Below are 19408 nucleotides of genomic sequence, written 5' to 3'. Positions count from 1 at the left end.
TTTACAATAACATCCACACCAGCATTTCACCATCCATCACACCTGCTCTAATCCTCCACACAGCAGTACACTAATACCTCAGATCTCTAATACCCTATTACTTCCGCACCATGCAGCCACCTTGAACACTATACGTCTTCTACTGTACCACACTGCCATCACAATATCACCTTAATAACATCCTCCCCTTTGCCGCAATGTGCCCATATATGCTATCCAAAAACTTTTATCTTCACAGTAGCAGTGCAGTTCCACCACTCATTACTTCACACCCATTCACTACCACCACAAAGTCTAGAACTACCACACCCCTTCAACTCATTCCCAAGCTCATCATTGCCCTTCTATCATAAAACCTCTCTACCCACAAATAAAGGGCCCGATGTAGGTAGGACTTATTTACCGATTTTTAATTACCGAATTTTACCGATTCGGTAATTAAGAATCGGTAAATAAGAAGGGGGGGTATGTAGGAACATCCAGATGTTCCATTTACCGAATCGGTAAATATCTGTATTTACCGATTCGGTAAATACCGACCGGTAATGCTCCATTCATTCCTATGGGCTTTGAAGCCCATAGGAATGAATGGGGCATTACCGGTCGGTATTTACCGAATCGGTAAATACAGATTTTGACAAGGGTGCAGGGGGTGTCACTTTGACACCCTCTAGCACCCCCAAAAAAGGTTCGGGGGCCATGTGGCAGGCATACCTGCCCTAAGGGCAGGTCTGCCTGTCATATGGCACAGGTGTGCATGCACACATGTGCATGCACACCTGAATCGGTATTTTAACATCAAATTGAATTTGATGCTAAAATACCGAATCGGTAAGGCTTGTGGGACTCAGAAGAGTCCCACCTACATACCAAATTTACCTAATCGGTAGAAATACCGATTCGGTATTTTACAGAATCGGTAAATTTACCGATCGGTAAATTTACCGATTCTGTAAAATATGTGTCCCTACATACCAAAGCTCAAATACCGGTCGGTAACGGCCGAAAATACCGATTTTCGGCCGTTACCGACCGACCTACATCGGGCCCAAAGCCTCTATAAGTCATCATGGTGCATGCTACAATCATAGACATACTATCATTTATAATGATCATGCACTTTTTAAAAGGAAGGTTTGTGGCTTATAATCCAAGCTCAGTATCATGTATTCTTTCATTTCAAAAATTCTTAATTTATTATTGCAATACTCACTGTTGACAATGAAAAGGATTTTTGAACCAGTAACAATGAATTGCGTGTTGTACTAAGCATTTAGAAATGATTAATTTCCAGACAAACCGGCGCTTGGTCGGGTTTTGTCTTGTTAGCACATTATAAATATGGAGTGACTTGCTGTTCATAAGGTAGGCGGAGAGCCAGTGTTTGCAAGATAACAATTTTGGATATAATTAACTAAGTTGCTGACCAATAAAATAATCAGGCATAGCTAAGCAGCAAAATGGCTGAAAGTCATAGCATACTGGTGCATACAGGCAATATATTGTACTTACAAATAAAGTGTTGGCTATAGAGGAAATGGTGCAGTAACTTATGAAGCTTGATCTCTTTCCAGTCTCCTGTCTCCACCAGTAGGAAACAAGCTTGAGTTTCCCTGAGTATTCCCACTTATGTGTATGCTATTTGGACTTGTGTGGGCATAAACATTGATTGAGAGTGCTATTTAAAAGGCTGTAAGGGGCAAGAGTGATCTACTTTCAAGGTGACATGCTGGTGGGTGATTCAATGGAGGAAGAAGCTGATGCTAGATTGCATACATTTTTGGGCAAATAGGGTGAGAGTGGCTTGGCCATTAAAATATTACATGTGAGGCTAGGTCAAGTATGTCAACTGTTTGTGGCATACAATATATCAAGATGGCACTGGATCAAAGGAAACATTGTCTGATATACTTAACAACTGGAAAAAGACCACCTGTGGTGCAATCTGTCGCTAGAGGGTATTGCTCTGAATTTGAATCAGATTTCTTAAACACTACCTTAGTGATGCACAATTTGAGGCAAAGAAGGTATAAATGAGGCAACTCGTGCTGAAAGTGTATAAGGGATTGTGAAAGAAGATGAGCGAAGCACCTGCATTGTACTCTTTCAACAAAAAGTGCAGGACCATTGCCATGCTGTCTGGTGTAATGTTCATATGCATCACATTTAGGGGACTACAAGAGGCTCTCATTTGTGTTTTTATGTGGGGAATTCAGAATATTTCAGGACATATTTGTGGGGTTGTTCCTGGGCGCAATTTCACTCATAAGACTCAACTCTGCCTTCTTAACATGTGGTATACATTTGACACGTCCAACATCACACGAAGCCTGATAGCCTTGTGAAAGCAGGCTTTCTACCATGCTCAATATGTGACCAGGTAGACAAATTCTTTGACAGATTGTTTATCACAGAAATGCATAGAAAAATGTTAAGGGGATCATATGAAGGCTGAATGTGTAGTTGCTTTGTGACAGCAGTATTTTGACATTTCCACCATAGGGTACTGTAACTTAGGGCTGTGGATGTGGAAGAGGCTAATGAGGTACCAAAATATTTACTTTCAAATATTGTCCTGCAGCAAAATTGACTTCTAGATATCGACTTGCACGATATTATCAATGTACGTAGATGTGGATTTAGAATAGTAAATCTGCACTTCCCTATGCATGCTTACCTTAACGATATTGGGCAAATCGGTACTGTGAGTGGTCGCTATTCTGATATACAACCTAAGAGAAGCTAAAACATATGCGTGAGTTCATTGTGGGGGTCAGTCATTGTTGGACTTGGCCCTTTTTGCAATGTCATCCCGGAACTTTTTGCCTTCCTCCTGTATTTTTTCTGACCTGTTGTTGGTTGTTTTATGACTCTGGGCACTTTTTCACTCCTGATCAGTGACAAAGTGCATATGCTCTCTTTTGTAAATTGTTGAAATGGATTAATTACTCCATGATTGGCTATTTGATTTGCTTTTCAGACTCTAGTACAGTGCATCATGTGTGCCCAGGGCCTGTAAATCAAATGCTGCTTGTGGGCTTGCAGCACTGGTTGTGCCACCCACAGAAGCAGCTTGTAAAATATGGCTCAGGCCTGCCATTGCAGAGCAAGTGTGCAGTCTGGGACTGCCATGTCAACTTGGCAAGTGAGTCCACTTGCCAGTCCCTCAACCTTCCCTTTTCTACATGTTAGTCACCCATATGGGCAGGGTGCATTGTATGTGAAAGGTAGGACATACCATGGTGTGTGTGTGGCATGTCCTGGTAGTAAATTACAGCCAATTACGTTTTTCACTATTGCAAGGCTACCTGTTCCCATAGGCCAGAATGGGCAGTTTGATTATAACATCTTATAATCCTACATGACCAAGGGAACAAGATAGAAAAACGAGTTTAGTATGCCTGAACTCAGAAAGTTAAAGTACATCTTTTAGTGTGGGTGATTTTTACATTCTGTGTTTGAAAATACCACTTTTAAAAAGTAGGTATTTTCTTGCCTAACCATCCAGTATGTCTCTGCTAGGTTTGTGTATTGCATGTCTGGTTTGTGAGTGACAGGGGGCTGGAGAGGGCTTTGGCTGCAGCAGTCTGATGAGTCAGGGCTGGGCTGAATGGGACCTGGGTTGAATAGAGAGTAGGGGGGGAGATTTCCTTTCACTTGCCCGAGCCTACATAGAATAGAGAGTAGGGGGAGGAGATTTCTTTTCAGCTACCTGGGCCAGGTCTGCTTTCAACAATGCTGTCTCCACCTCCTGCCAGGAAGCTGCACCAGGGAGGACAGAGATGATTTTGATTAGGTACAGACACTCTCTGCCTCCAGAGAATAAAGGATTTAGTAGTATAAATATTGGGGCCCAGACCCCAGAACTTTAGATACCTTCTGGGAATCAAGCAAAAACTTTGTCAAGGAGCAAATCCAAGGAAGCTGAAGGAGGAGACTGCCCCTGTGCTGTGTGTTGTTTGGGGTTGGCCTGCAGTGGTTACTTATTGCCAAGGAAATGAGAAAAGGAACTTTGTGTGACTTTGTCATCTTGAGGAAGATCTCCAAGGGCTTGAAACTGAGCTTGCCTACTGTTCTGAAGTCTCAGGGACACAAAGACTTCATCACCAACTCCCCTGAATTTCCTTGCTGGGAATTCTACCTGCGTAGAGGTGCCTGCTGCTGTTTTTGGGACCTCTAGAGACTGCGTGTCGCTGGGAGCTGGAAGCGCGACGCAATGAGGAAGAAGCATGATGCCGCCGCAGCTGTTGCCATCGCATCGCCGAAGAAGCATGCCGCCGCTGCTGCTGTTTGCTGACGCATCACCGAAGAAGTTTGACGCACCACCCGAGAAGCGTGTCGCCACCACAGTGATTGCTGTTGCATCACCGGAGTAGCGTGTCGCAGGGCCTATCATGGCTCAAGAGTCCACTGAGTTCGCTGCACTGCTGTCAGGTGTGCACGCATCGCATCCAAGTTGTTGCATCACATCAAATACGCCATTTTGTCGCATCGCACCGGATTGTCGCATCGGGGCGCCATCTTGTCGCATCGTAACCGAACGCAGTAAGAAGCCGACGCATCCCCTCCTCTCTGGTAAGGAACCGGTGCATCACCTCCCCCGAACCAAGGAACTGACGCATCACCTTCCCTGCAACCCTTTTGTTTGTTTTGCGTTACGCATCTAAGTTACTTTGAGAGTAAAGTGTTGCATTTACCATCTACATTGATCTAAGCTATTTCTACCATTTTAAAGTCATATTCTTGATAGTGTATTGTGGATTTTTGTCGTTTGGTCTGATGTTAAGTCTAGTAAAGATTACTTATTTTTCTAAATTGGCGTGGTGTCCATTTGTAGTGTTTTCACCGTATTACTGTATGTGTTCACAAATGCTTTACACACTGCCTCTGAGATAAGCCTGTCTGCTCGTGCCAAGTTACCAAGGGGGTGAGCAAGGGTTATTTTATGAGTGTATCCCCCTTTCCCTGACTAGAAGCAAGGGTCCCTATTTGGGCAAAGGTGCCAACGATTGCCAACTAGAGACTCCCATTTCTAACAGTCATTCCTAAATAAAGGTCTGAGTAGCTTTACAACAGTAAAACACAAGCCCTTGGGTAGTATAAGGAATATGGGAGGTAGAACAATTGTTCCATTGTGAAACTATAGCATAAATAACACCTATGGACTATTCCCGGGTAGGACGAAATATAAGCAGTAAGAGATTCCAGAGAGCCTATTCATTACTTAAGATGGACAGAGAAGCTGAACACCTCACTAAATAGTGCAAGTATGTGCTACTAGTGATAAAGGCTGCAGTCCAAAAAATTGAATAAAAGTGTTAGGCTGTGCATGGACCTGCAATACCATAAGGTAAATTAGAATTGTGAAAGGATTGATTCTGGTGGTTCAGAAGCAGTTTGTGGATGGTGAGCAGGGTGAGAGTGTAGTGATCTGTTGTGCCATTGCTCATTATGGGACGCCTGTCCAGGAAATCTAATTTTATGTACCAGCATTATGCCTCTTCTTCAAGAATGTTTTATTTCCTTGGCATGTGTCTATCTTCCACCATGATACTTATTTTGCCAAGCTTGAGCGAATTTGCTATAGTCATATGATAAGGTCCCTGAGGCAAACTGTTACAATGTATCAATAATACTTATTTCTATCCTGTTTGCCATCTCGTGAGAACAATGTGAGGTAATGTTTGTTTGCTTCTAAGAGAAAAGGCTGCAAAGGGTCCCCTGGCTTGTGCATTGTTTTATTGCCTGCAAGGTATCTTCTTTGGCATGTATCTTCGGTTTATTCCTCCTTCATGGCTCTAAAATATCTATACCATCCACATGATGCAATAGACATCTGTCCACCAGACCAATTAGCACTATAGTGTGAAACAGATATCAATAGACTAGCCTTTGACAAAGCGAAATGATGGATAGGCAGATGTAATTTTGAATATGAAGTAAGTAAATTCAACATATGTTAGTGTGCCCACAGTCACACGTAGGCACAGAGATGCTAAACACTGCATTGTGGATATATGTATGTTATAGCAAAACCGAATCCCAAATGATGGTTGTCTCTCCACAAACAGGATAGCTTATCATAATACCAGTTACACTCACCTGTAGCGTTTCAGTGGTGTGATAAAGTGGCTTCTTAGTTGTTGTGGATGCTAGCCTACCACAAGTAATAATGTCACTATTCTTGTTAGCTGCAGTAAAAGTTTCAGTAATGAAGTAATGTAAAGGTTTAATGTAAATTTTAATGTAAAAAAAAAGATTTGTCATGTAAACCTGAGCGCAACCTTACTTAACTTAAGAAAATGTGTAAAGCAGTTAGAATTACCAAAACAGGTAAAAAGTGAAAAACACAATATAATAAAATTCCCACTCCAATTTATAAAATAGAGAATATTTTTAGCAAAATCAAACAACATGTGCTACACTAAGTGAAAGGCAGAAGTTAAGAACAACTGCGATACAGTGCAGTTTGAATTGAGAGACCACGTTTGACCTGGTCGGATGTTTTACCTTCTGTCTTACTCTCTGAAGTGGAAGTCAAAAATTATAAATGGGGCAAGGTAGCAGGATATATGTTATAGCAGATGGCTTCCACAAGTCTGGATAGCCATTGGACAAAGTCTCAGTGAAGCCATTTACTTTTGCAGGAAGGCTCCGAGTGGAAGAAATATTCTTTTGACAAGTTCGCTCAGTGAAGATATCTGCCATCAGACTTAATCACTTTTTTGGAGCTCGGATTCCTTCATTTGGGCAAAGATACAAACTGTAGGGATCCACACTTTCTGCACGACGTTGGCTCAACGGCAACTCATCTTTGTCGGAATGACTTGGCAGGTTGGTCCCAGTTTTCTGTCGGCTCTCCAGGCAAAATTACTTGAACAAGTTTCTAAATTCCAGCTGTAAGGAATTGGGTTGTTGGTTGACTGGGGTGTGAACCCTGGTCAGCAGCAGCCACAATCCTTTTCAGGGTGAGATGCAAACCAACCCTAAATGAGACTGTGGTTAGCCTTCTGGTAGCTTGACACAGTGCAGTCAGGTTTAACTGTAAACAGTAACACAGTGAAAACACACCACAAAAGGATCTCCCAATAATTTAGAAACATAGAGTAATTTTTTATACATAGATCAAGAATAGAACGAGAACAATACAATCAGTAGAAATAGAGATATGCAGGTTTAAAGATTTCAGTGTAAATAGCACCAAAAAGCGCAAAGCACCAACTGTGGATATATGATTACACCAGAGCGAGACAAAGTTGCAAGTTCAGGCCGCCGGCAATGGAGCGTGGGCTGGCTAGTCCTACTGAGCAAGAGTATCTTAAACTCGAGGTTAGCGGAGTATTTCAATGTTCCCCTCAGAGGAAGCGTTACGCAGCCAAGGTGATGAGTCGCATCCGAGGAGATACGGAGGTGCGATGTGAAGTCCAGCATCGAAGATGCATCCGTTCCAAAGAGCTGTAAGGCTGCTGTGCGAAAACCCACGTCATCGTCGAGGCAGCAGGTGACAAGAGATGGATGGTCCTGCATCTGGAAAGCTTCACACAGTGGTAGTTCTGATGCGGCTGCGTGGTCAATGCAGAGTCCTTCGCATCAGAAGAACCCTTGCAGCAGGGGCAATGCATTGGTTCCAAAGGTGATGCGTTGAACAGCAAAGGCGATGGCCCACTTCTACTAGAGATGCTCTGCACTCCGAAAGAGATGCATCAAATCTGCTGGATCCACAGATGGGCTGGCAGAGCACCTTCAGGCCCACTTCCAAGGGTCCAAGCCTGAGGCGGCACTACTTGGCAGGGCAGGACAAACAGATGATAGAGTCCAGGTGCTGGGTTCGAGGTTGGACCATTCGGGTTGCTGGAGCCTTCTGTTCCTATGGCTCTGGTCAGAAGGCCATAACACTAGCCTTGGAGTCAATTTTGGTCAGGGGTTCAACAGATGCAAGTTCAGTCCTTCTCACCCAGCAGCAGGTCATTACAGCAGGGCAACAGTCCTTCAGAGCAGTAGTCCTGTAGAGTGGCAGTCTTTTCAGCAGCTCAGCGGTCCTTTTTCCTGGCAGAGTATACACAGGTTCAGCCGTGTACTGAAGACTTGATGTCTGAGGTCCAATATTCATACCTGGTACTCTTCCTATAGGAGATGGGAGACGCTTCTAGATGTTTCCTTTTTAAGTCCCCAGGCATCCTGCCTTCCCAGTTCCTGGGTCCAGCCTAACTACAGGGGGTATGCAGCCCTTTGTGTGGAGGCAAGACCCAGCCTTTCCAAGAGAAAGTAGGGCTGTATCCATCTTCACCCTCCCACCCTGCCAGTGAAGGCCCATCCAGGCACATCTACGCGCTCTATTGTGTGTGAGTGTTTAGGAGGAATACACAAAGTCCAACTGCCAGCTGCACCCCATGATGTGAAAACAAGAACAGGCTACAGGCACTAAATGGCTAAGTCAAGAAAATGGCAAGTTTCTAAAAGTGGTATTTTCAAAATTGTAATTCAGAATTCGACTTTGCCATGAGAGAGGATTTTTTATTGTAATTCCAAAGATACAAAACACAAAATGGGTACCTGTTCCCGTTAGGAAATTACAGATTTATAAATGTAATAAACTATCTCCAATGTTATCCTATGGGAGAGGTAGGCCTTGCAGTAGTGAAAAACGAATTTGAGAGATTTTTACTACAAAGAGATGAAAAACTTAAAATTGCATGTCTTACTTTTTAAATACACTGCACCCTGCCCTCCAGGATGTCCAGGGCCTATTGGTGACTTATTTGTATTAAACAGGAGGGTTTGGGCCTGGCAAAATGTTTATTTTGCCAGCTCAAAATTGCAGTTTAAAGTTGCACACATAGGCTGCAATGGCAGGCCTGAGAAATGTTTAAAGGGCTACCTAGGAGGATGGCATCAGATGTACATCAGTCCAAATAGTAGCATTTAATCTAGGTATAGTTTGTGCAATTTTTTTAGGGTCTTACAAGTGAATTTAATATGCCAATTGGGTATAAGCCAATTCTATCATGTTTTAATGAGAGAGAACAAACACTTTAGCACTGGTTAGCATTCCTAAAATCCATCAAAAATGCTTTCAGAAAACATGAGGGTGAAGGCAAAACGTTTGGGGATGACTTCGGAAAGGGCAAAGTCTGAAAGGGTTGCATCATTTTTTGACACAGCCCGGCACAAAATGTATTTTGTGATTGATTAAACCACACAAAGCCCTATATTTGTGACTTTCCACAACTTAGAAAAAATAATAATAATACAACGCAATACATAGTGCTGCCCTGCATTACCTTACATGGGGAAACATTCAATGTGTGGAGTATGGGCATCCCCATGCATCCACCTATAGATTTTGATGTAAACCCAATTGTTCTGGAGTTTGTAAATCTGGATTTGCCCCAAAATTGTGTTCCTTACCAAGGCTGGTGTAACGAGGAGAAATATCTTTTTTTTTTATAATCAATTTTATTGACATTTCCAAAACCTAAAACATACGAAGACAGCCTAGTATAGTAGAGATAATCACCATCAAACAATAGAGAAATTGTCCATAAGCACAATGTGTATTTAGAGGGAAAAAGCAGTCATGTAAAGGAGAAGCGGACACAATTTCAAAACAGTAAATGTAACCACTTGCCCCATATCTTCTCGAACTTTTCAGGGCATCCCCTGGCCTAAAAAAGGGGTTCCTCCTGGGCCGCGCACCAGTCTACCCCTCTGCGCCATTTACGAACAGTAGGAGGCTTAGCTTGGGACCAAGCAGCGGCGATATCTCGCTTGGCAACCGCCACCGCCATACCCAAGAAAAGCTGCTCAGCTCGAGAGCCATCCAAGCCAACAAAGACTCTGGGGAGGAGGTGCAAGGGGTCGTGGGGGACCTTCCAACCCAGTGTTTGTGTAAGTTCAGATTCTATACCCATCCAGAAGGGGGTGAGACCAGGACATTGCCAGACCATGTGGTAAAAATCGGCCGAGACCTAGCCACAACGGGTACACTCAGGAAGGGGATGCAAGCCTGCCTTATGTAGGTGTACCGGAGTCAGATATTTTGTGTGGAGATAGTAGAGTAGGATAAGGCGCAGTTTGAAGGAGGTAGTCATAGTCTTGGGTGCCATTAGAGCGTCTTGCCAATCTGCTTGCTCCAGGAGGCCCACCTATCCCTCCCAGCGAGCTCGCAGCGCATCTAAGGTGGCTGGGCCGTTGTTCACCAGCGAACTGAAGATCGACACTGACACTCCCTCCTTCCCCAGGTTGCCCATCATGACCTGTGCCTCAAGCGGGTTGAATTGGGGAAGTGAGGTACTAGGGGGAACATGTGTAAGGAGGGCGTGGCGGAGTTGCAAAAACTGTTTTGGGTAGAGGGAGTGGCGCTGCTGTAAATCTGAGAAGGCCCGGATGTGATCACCAACCCAGACATCCCCAGGGAGTGTAATTCCAATCTGTCCCACTGGCGAAACCCACTGAGGGCTGATGCCTGTGACAGCCAAGTCTCATGCCACAGGTGAGTATGTTGGGTGAGTTTCTTGTTCCAATGTGTGTAGCGCAGGGCCGAGTGCCATGCTGTCAGGACCGCCCTAGTGATGGGTGGGATGGTCTGAGGGATAGGGGAACGGTACAGGTAGGCCTGCAGCTGAGGGAAGTCCATGGTCCCAAGCTTGGTCTGGTCAGACCAACCCCCTGCAAACCAATCGTGAATGACAATAAGCCGGGTAGCGAGGTAGTAGAGATGGAGGTGGTCATTCCCATACTTTCATCAAGGGGAGGTATACAACAGTGGGTTAGGGCCATTCGCGGCCTGCCATTCCCCCACAGGAACTTGGTAATCACTCCATCAAACTCGCAAAACCAATTGCCTGGAAGATGAAAAGTAATGTTCTGCAAAATATATAAAAAGCAGGGAAGGATCATCATTTGAAAAAGTGCTCCCCTGCCAAGAGGGTTAAGTGCGAGGGACTGTCAACGTTTGAGATTGGATTTGGCTTTTGTGACCAAGGGGTAAGGAGGAGAAATATCTTTACTTCTCCTCATTGCTTCCTCTTTGCAGGTATACAGACATAATTTCGATCACACAATTCTCGACAGACAAAATATCGAGTTAAAAATATAGACCTGACAAAATATCGACCAGACATAATATCGACTACAAAAATATCGATTCTATCGATATTAATAGCCAAAATATCGAATCAAAAATATCGACTAGACATAATATCGAGTAGATAGAATATAGACAACAAAAATATGTAAAATTAGGTAAGTGTTTTATATTTTGTAATACTTGTGTAATATGAATCTGTAGCGGGTTGTGGGTTTATAGGGGAATAGGATGGGAAGTAATTTAAATATAATTATATAAATATGTAATATAATAGTAATTGTTAATTAACTAATAATTGTTAATTAATTAAATTATAATTGGTAATTAATAGTAATTGAATAATTGATAAATAATTACTTTTTACTATATTTTTTTTTTTTTGCGGGTTGTGGGTTTATGGGGGAATAGGGTGGGAAGTAATTTAAATATAATTATATAAATATGTAATATAATAGTAATTGTTAATTAATTAATAATTGTTAATTAATTAAATTATAATTGGTAATTAATAATAATTGAATAATTGATAAATAATTACTTTGTACTATATTTTTTTTTTAGCGGGTTGTGGGTTTATAGGGGAATAGGGTGGGAAGTAATTTAAATATAATTATATAAATATGTAATATAATAGTAATTGTTAATTAATTAATAATTGTTAATTAATTAAATTATAATTGGTAATTAATATTAATTGAATAATTGATAAATAATTACTTTTTACTATATTAATTTTTTTAGCGGGTTGTGGGTTTATAGGGGAATAGGGTGGGAAGTAATTTAAATATAATTGTATAAATATGTAATATAATAGTAATTGTTAATTAATTAATAATTGTTAATTAATTAAATTATAATTGGTAATTAATAATAATTGAATAATTGATAAATAATTACTTTTTACTATATATTTTTTTTTAGCGGGTTGTGGGTTTATAGGGGAATAGGGTGGGAAGTAATTTAAATATAATTATATAAATATGTAATATAATAGTAATTGTTAATTAATTAATAATTGTTAATTAATTAAATTATAATTGGTAATTAATAATAATTGAATAATTGATAAATAATTACTTTGTACTATATTATTTTTTTAGCGGGTTGTGGGTTTATAGGGGAATAGGGTGGGAAGTAATTTTAATTTAATTAATTAAATATGTAAATTAATAATAAATGTTCATTAATTATTATTTGGTAAATAATTAAAATATAATTGGTAATTATAAATATTTAAAGAATAAATAAATAATAATTAGTAAATTAATGTCTGTAGTGGGTTGTGAGTTTATAGGGGGATAGGGTGGGGAGTAATTTAATAATAACTAATTAAATATGTTAATTAATTAAATGTGTTAATTAATTAATAATTGACCATTAAATAAAATTTACTTCGTAAATCAAAGTAATTGGTTTTGGAAATTACATTTAAGTTTTGGTTTTTTGGGTAAAGGGGTATTTTTAGGGTTCAGGGTCAGTTTTTAGTTTTTGGGTAAAGGGATATTTTTAGGGTTCAGGGTCAGTTTTTAGTTTCTGGGTAAAGGGGTATTTTTAGGGTTCAGGGTCAGTTTTTAGTTTCTGGGTAAAGGGGTATTTTTAGGGTTCATGGTCAGTTTTTAGTTTTTGGGTAAAGGGGTATTTTTAGGGTTCAGGGTCAGTTTTTAGTTTTTGGGTAAAGGGGTATTTTTAGGGTTCAGGGTCAGTTTTTAGTTTCTGGGTAAAGGGGTATTTTTAGGGTTCAGGGTCAGTTTTTAGTTTCTGGGTAAAGGGGTATTTTTAGGGTTCAGGGTCAGTTTTTAGTTTCTGGGTAAAGGGGTATTTTTAGGGTTCACGGTCAGTTTTTAGTTTTTGGGTAAATGGGTATTTTTAGGGTTCAGGGTCAGTTTTTAGTTTCTGGGTAAAGGGGTATTTTTAGGGTTCAGGGTCAGTTTTTAGTTTTTGGGTAAAGGGGTATGTTTAGGGTTCAGGGTCAGTTTTTAGTTTCTGGGTAAAGGGGTATTTTTAGGGTTCAGGGTCAGTTTTTAGTTTTTGGGTAAAGGGGTATTTTTAGGGTTCAGGGTTAGTTTTTAGTTTTTGGGTAAAGGGGTATTTTTAGGGTTCAGGGTCGGTTTTTGGGTAAAGGGGTATTTTTAGGGTTCAGGGTCAGTTTTTAGTTTTTGGGTAAAGGGTCATTTTTAGGGTTCAGGGTCAGTTTTGGGTTTTTGGGGTACAGGGGTACAGTGTAAAAATAAAGTAAAATTAAATTAATTTAATGAAATTAAATTAAATTAATTTATATTATATTAATATGTTTATTTAATAATATGTTTTTTTATATATATATATATATATATATATATATATATATATATATATATATATATATTTATATATATATATATATGTATTATTTTTGGTGATATAATTATTTATTTATATTAATTATGTATTAATATTACATTTATTTAATAATTATTTCTAAGTTGTTATTAAATATATTTATATATATTATTTTTAACTTAATTTTAAGACATTTAAAAAAATCGATATTTTTACAGTCTATATTTTTGTAAGTCGATATTTTGGAGTCGATATTTTGGTACTTACCTGTTTGAAGATAGGCTGTCGATATTTTGTACGTCGAATTTTTGGATTTCGAAATTCTGTCAGTGATTCCTCTTTGCATGTGTGCTGCACATGCCAAGTGCGATAAGCCTCTAAAATTGTTTTTGAGCTTGCGCCATGTGGTGATGGGCTTCCTCAGGTGTGCCATCGCAAGGAGAGAGCAGAAGTGAATATGCATTACTTAACAGTATCCAACCTAGTCTTGTGCCGCTGGAGTGATGAGAGAAAGTGCTTGCTCCAACTAGACTCCACACCACTAGGAGTGGGAAAGGAAAAAAATCCTTTTCTTTAAATAATCCTCTCACACTCTAGTAGTGTCACGCTTCATCATCGGGTTCACCCTGACTCCTAAAGGTAATAGTGGGCTCTACCATATTCCAGGGAGCTCTTACAAGGAAAGGGAACGAGGGATTGTAACTGGAAATTAAAAATCTCTCAATCACTCCAAGGTGTTCCTTTATTTGCAGAGTGGGTGGGTACAGTAAAACTAAGTTATGAATGGGGGATTATAGGATTTAATGGCCCTTTGACCCTTCCTCAGAAGTGAGTCATATCTTTGTAAATATGATGCTTTTCTGCTCTCTCCCTGCGTGAAAACGCAGTATCCTTTCTGTGTTGCATGAAAGTTTAGTAAATCGGGGCCTAAGTCACAAATATGAAGTTGAGTAGTTTGTGAATTCAGTTCCAATTAATGCACATGAACAATTGCAAGTACAAGCAAGGGGCTAAATGTTCAGAACATATGGTGAACAAAAGTGAGGTCAGAATAAGATTTGACCTTAGGTCATGAGAAAAAAGAAGCACTGGCTCCTTCTGCTCCATAATAAGGGATATTGAATTCAGTTATACTATTTTTCTTGGTAGCGTAGCCTCATTCTTTTGTGATTAACTTATAGATACATAAGCCAAGCGGAAGAAATTGCGACACAACATTTAAATGATACTAAAACCTACTTGGCAAATCTATCCTGGTATCAAACCCCATTCAGCTGTATCCACATTAGTAAGAGTAAGAAGAGGATCAAATATTTCTGCATCCAATTTGTTAAACAGCTAAATATGTCATTTTGAAGAGCTATATAAAATATAATCATCCAAAATAGGTTTCTGAAGCTATAATAATGACTTACTTAAAGTGTGATTGCTGTGATTGAATGAGCAATATTGTAGATTTGTTAGTCTAATGCTAAAGAGATCAGTAGATGATTTGAAAGCAAATCATCTATTGGAATTATAGCTTCTGGGTGATGCTTTGAAGCTGAAGAAGTATTATTAAAAGCATTGTTTTTGTTCTCTTTATGTTTCTTTGTTTCTCATCATCTGCTATAAATAACGAATTAATTCGGGGTCATTTTTGATTAGTTGAATGGATGAAGTTTCAGAGTATTAATTATTTTAAAAGACAAAGCTTCTTGTATTAAATGGTGCTACCAAATTAAAAATTGCTGATAGTGTGTACTGGTTGTTATGTGGTGATGTGAAGACAAATACTTTTACAGAAGGAACATGGAATGATAATTTTGCCAAAAAGCTTTCAGACATGATCCATATTCTTTCAAATGAAAGTGAGAGTAAAATGGAGAAAGCAAACAAATACGTTTTGTTAAATTCATGCGATACTTCAAATATTTGGGCTCCATATAAATAGAGTTTGGTATAGTATTCCATACTACAGGCGAGAGGCAAGGAAAGGTGGATTTAGAGAATCGCTCATCTACAAATTGGATATTTCATACTGAAATCTAGAATATCTACTGGGAGTTTCAACTTGCTGGGCTGATGATAAAATTAAAAAAAATAGACTGACACACAAATATAAACGCCTTAGACTTTAGATATGCTATTTTAAAGAGGAGCAGTGCCGCTAAGCACAGATATAACAAGGTTTGCAGGGCATGGGAAAATTATTAAATGTTCTTGCCAACTTGTAGCACTGGTTTGAATGGAAATGAGAGCATGGAAAACTGCATCATCAGAGTTCAGTGGGGTAAGATAGTGTAGGACTGTAATTAGGTGGTGTTTTGGTGAAGCCATGCATTGCACAACCCACATTTTCTCATTACTATATTGCCATTTCAATTTTCTCTTTAAGAAACATTATTTTTTAATCAGTTCTTGGATTGAGGGTTTCTGCCATATTCGATGAATCCTGGCTTAATTATGAGAATTAAAAAATTAAAATTAGTCTTATTTTGAAATGTTGTCTTCACTTCTGAACAGGGATGCAGCCAAGGGACAAACATAACAGGATCTGCTAGGAGGAAAAGAGCATCAGCTAAAGCCAGCACTGCCTCATCAGAGGGCACATCGTCTTCAGTGACTGTTTCCTCTGGACCAATATACACAGCCAGTGAAGGTATATCACAACTAAGATTTGTCTGTGACAACACATTATTCCAAGAATATTCAAAGTGGACTGAGATGGCTCCAAAGCCCATGTGTGTAGAGGCAAGTGAAATCGTTAACACTCCTTGGTTATGCGTTGAACAGGACAGGGTTCATTACACTGATGTTTGTCTTTTGAGTGCAAAAAGTCAATATTGCTTTAGACATTAATTGGGTTAACATGATTCAGACAAAATTGAATATTCCATTCACTTTCCGGACCTTTTTCATAAGGTAGTATGCCTTAAAAACACAATTACATGCAATATATAGTAACATTTAAGTGTCACCATCAATATATGTGCATGTGATATATGAAAAAAAAATACGCAACACCATGGTAATAAAACACCGAACATGTTTACCATTGGACCATCAGTAATTTAATTGGGGATCGTGTCTCAGACCCTAGTTACTATCTAATAAGAAGATCACACATGTTTAAATCTAATGTGGCATGGTTTATACATGGTCATATTTGAATTTCATCTAGGCTGATTTATTCTTTTCGTTTTACTCTGATCATGATTTTAAACACAGAATTTTAGTTTTTTTTCTTGTTGTTTAATGACCTCCTTGAGTTGGGCAGTTAGATATTGCTTTAGAAATAAAAACTATTAATATCGTTTTAGACATGCTGAATGAACAGGAACACGTATTTATGTACTTTCAAGTATTCCAACAAAATTAACTACAAAAAAAGACAAAACATAGACAGTAAAAATAAAATGATACAACAATCAGGAGGAACAAGTATACTTTAAAAGGAATTCATGTCTTGCATGAAATTCAAATGTGAATAATTCTGTGTGTTTGTATTAACAAGATGGTTTAGTTGAAACAACACTGTGAAAGAAAAAGAGAAGATCCCCCCCTTGTCTTGTAAGAGTGATTTATCTCACTCCCCTTCGCAAGCCAATGCACAGCCTGCTGGATCTGAGAGGCTAAGTAATAGATCTCCAGACTGGAAACCGCTAGCCCCCCACTCATCCAAAGGCCGGAACAGGAAATCCCTTGCCACTGTGCCCCTACCCCCAGCCCATATCAGTGTAGCAATGAGGGACTGTAATGTCTGAAAAACCACATGGGGAAGAGTATTGAACAAGTGTTACATAGAGTACTGACAAAGTGGGAGAAATACCATATTGGAAACTGTCACTCAGCCAATAAAGGAGAGTGGAAAGGAGTTCCAGAATCAGACTGAGTACCGCAGGCCCTCAATGACCTCCCAGTATTATATTGCATGCAATTCTAGGGCGTGTGCTCCACCATAACTCCTAGGTATTGAAACTGATCCAGTTCCCAATGTTTTGGCCATTCCGGTAATGCTTTGGGTGCACTGTCAATTAGAGCTCCAAGAAGGAACACCAATGACTACCTGTGATTAATCCTATTGTCTAATAGCTCCCCAAAGGTATCCAGGTTGTGTAATAGCAGGAGAAGGGCCGAAAAATAGAGATATTAGACGGTTGACTGTCCCCACTATAATCCACTATCCAGTAATGACCTGTCAGATTTGGATGGCCAGTGGTTCCTAAGCTATAGCAAAGAGGAGGGGTGACAACGGGCATCTCGGATGGGTGCCCCTACCTACCAACCATGGCTCTCAGCATAATTTTCCTAGTATTACCCTTGCTGTGGGACCGGTATATAAAAGACGCACCCAAGCTTGGAAATGTACACCACACCCCCTCTCCTCCAGCACTCGTATAAGGTAGTGCCAGTGGACCATGTTGAATGCTTTGGCAATATCAATGGAGACAACTGACAGCTCTTTATCTCTACCTTCCACCTTGTGGAGCACATGCATTTGCCATCAGAGGTTCATGGTGGTATTACGTCTGGGTATGAAACTGCATTAGTCATCATGAATTAATTGTGTAATCACCAGTCGCAATCTGAGGGCCAGGGCTTAGCAAAGCACCTTCGTATCCATATTGATCATTGGATAATAGGCAGATGGTTCCAAGGTATTGGAACCTCCAAGTATACCTCCAACATTCGTTGCATAAGTATGGGGGCAAAGGTCGGATAAAATTAAAAGGGGAAACCGTCACTGCCCAGAACCTTCCCCCTGGGTAGGTGGGCAAACGCCGTCCGGATATCATAAAAGGTTAGATCTGTATCCAAATTTTGAGCAGCAGCTTCCCCCAGTCTCAAAAGCGTCAGGTTGGTTAAATGTACAGCAATGTGCTCCGGGTTGGGGGGCTGCGGAGTATAGTGCACCTATTCCAGATGGGACTTAAGAACATCCACTATGCCCCTTTGTGTGTAAACTTCCCACACTGTGAGGACCTAAGGTGAAGTACAGGGAGGCGAATTGCCTCCCACTGACAGAACCAGGACAACAACTGACCTGAGCAACCCTTCTCTATAGAGGAGCTGGCGATAAGATTTCAGAGTGTACTTTTCGAGCCTATCCCTTAAAGTACCAACCTGCTGATGAGCCAATACTTTCCCTTGCCGCCCCTCCACATCATCTGGAGGTATTTCTGAATATGTGCATGCAGAGGCTCCCTCTGAATGAGTTCAGCCAGCAAAGTTTGCCACACCCTGCCAGGGAGGCTTATCCACCACCCTCAAATCACAGCCTTCATTGCCTCCCATTCAGTGGACCGACTGTGCGTAGAGGACCAGTTAATGTCTAAGAAGTCAGTCAGGGCACCCGCCAATGTCTCCTTGCTCACACTTCGGGTGGGGAATATCCAAGTTAATAGCGACCAAGCACAACCATACCAACTCAATCTCACAGTGGACAGGCGCATGATCAGATAGATAGCGAGACAAATGTGTCACAGAAAGGAGTTTGGGACACATTTGGGAAGAAATATGCTATTAAGTCTACAGAACGTACTGTGGGTGGGGGAATAACAAGTATATTCTCTCGAGGTGGGGTGGTAAGCTTCCAAACATCACACAGGTCCATTTAGTCCGTAACCACTTGAAGGGAATAGGTCATCCTTGGCTTAGTGGTGAACATAGCAGGTTGTGGTCAAGGACACCATCCAGCATGCAGTTAAAGTCACCCTCCATCCGCACCCAAGAGTCCAGCGCAGGCAAAAGGACATCCCGCACCTTCAGATAAAAGCACTTGTCATCAATGTTTGGGTCCATATGTATTGACAAAAGCTACATCCACCCTAACAAGTTTGCCCTGTAGTAAAAAATAACGCCCCTCAATATCTGCCTCCATGTAATACAGGGCAAAGCGAGCCCCAAGTGCGAACCATACTATGACACCATGTGAAAAAGTTGAATAATTAGCTAAATAAACATGACCCTTTAATTTCCTGGCCAGCCTTGCAGCCCCTGCATCCGAGAGATAGGTCT

General features: G+C 40.4%; 1 protein-coding gene across 1 annotated transcript in view; it reads left to right on the top strand.

Annotated features, from left to right (window-relative positions):
• LOC144824276 (zona pellucida-like domain-containing protein 1) overlaps window positions 1-19408 on the top strand; it is a 260372-nt gene that overhangs the window by 178332 nt on the left and 62632 nt on the right. Inside the window, exon 8 of the mRNA XM_078683407.1 lies at window positions 15914-16049. Within this exon, the coding sequence (XP_078539533.1) occupies window positions 15914-16049 (136 nt within the window). The remainder of the gene's footprint in view (window positions 1-15913; window positions 16050-19408) is intronic.

This window comes from Lissotriton helveticus, chromosome 3_1 (genome assembly GCF_964261635.1).
Source record: "Lissotriton helveticus chromosome 3_1, aLisHel1.1, whole genome shotgun sequence".
In the NCBI taxonomy this organism is placed as follows: domain Eukaryota; kingdom Metazoa; phylum Chordata; class Amphibia; order Caudata; family Salamandridae; genus Lissotriton; species Lissotriton helveticus.
This window is presented reverse-complemented; position numbering and strand designations above follow the sequence as displayed.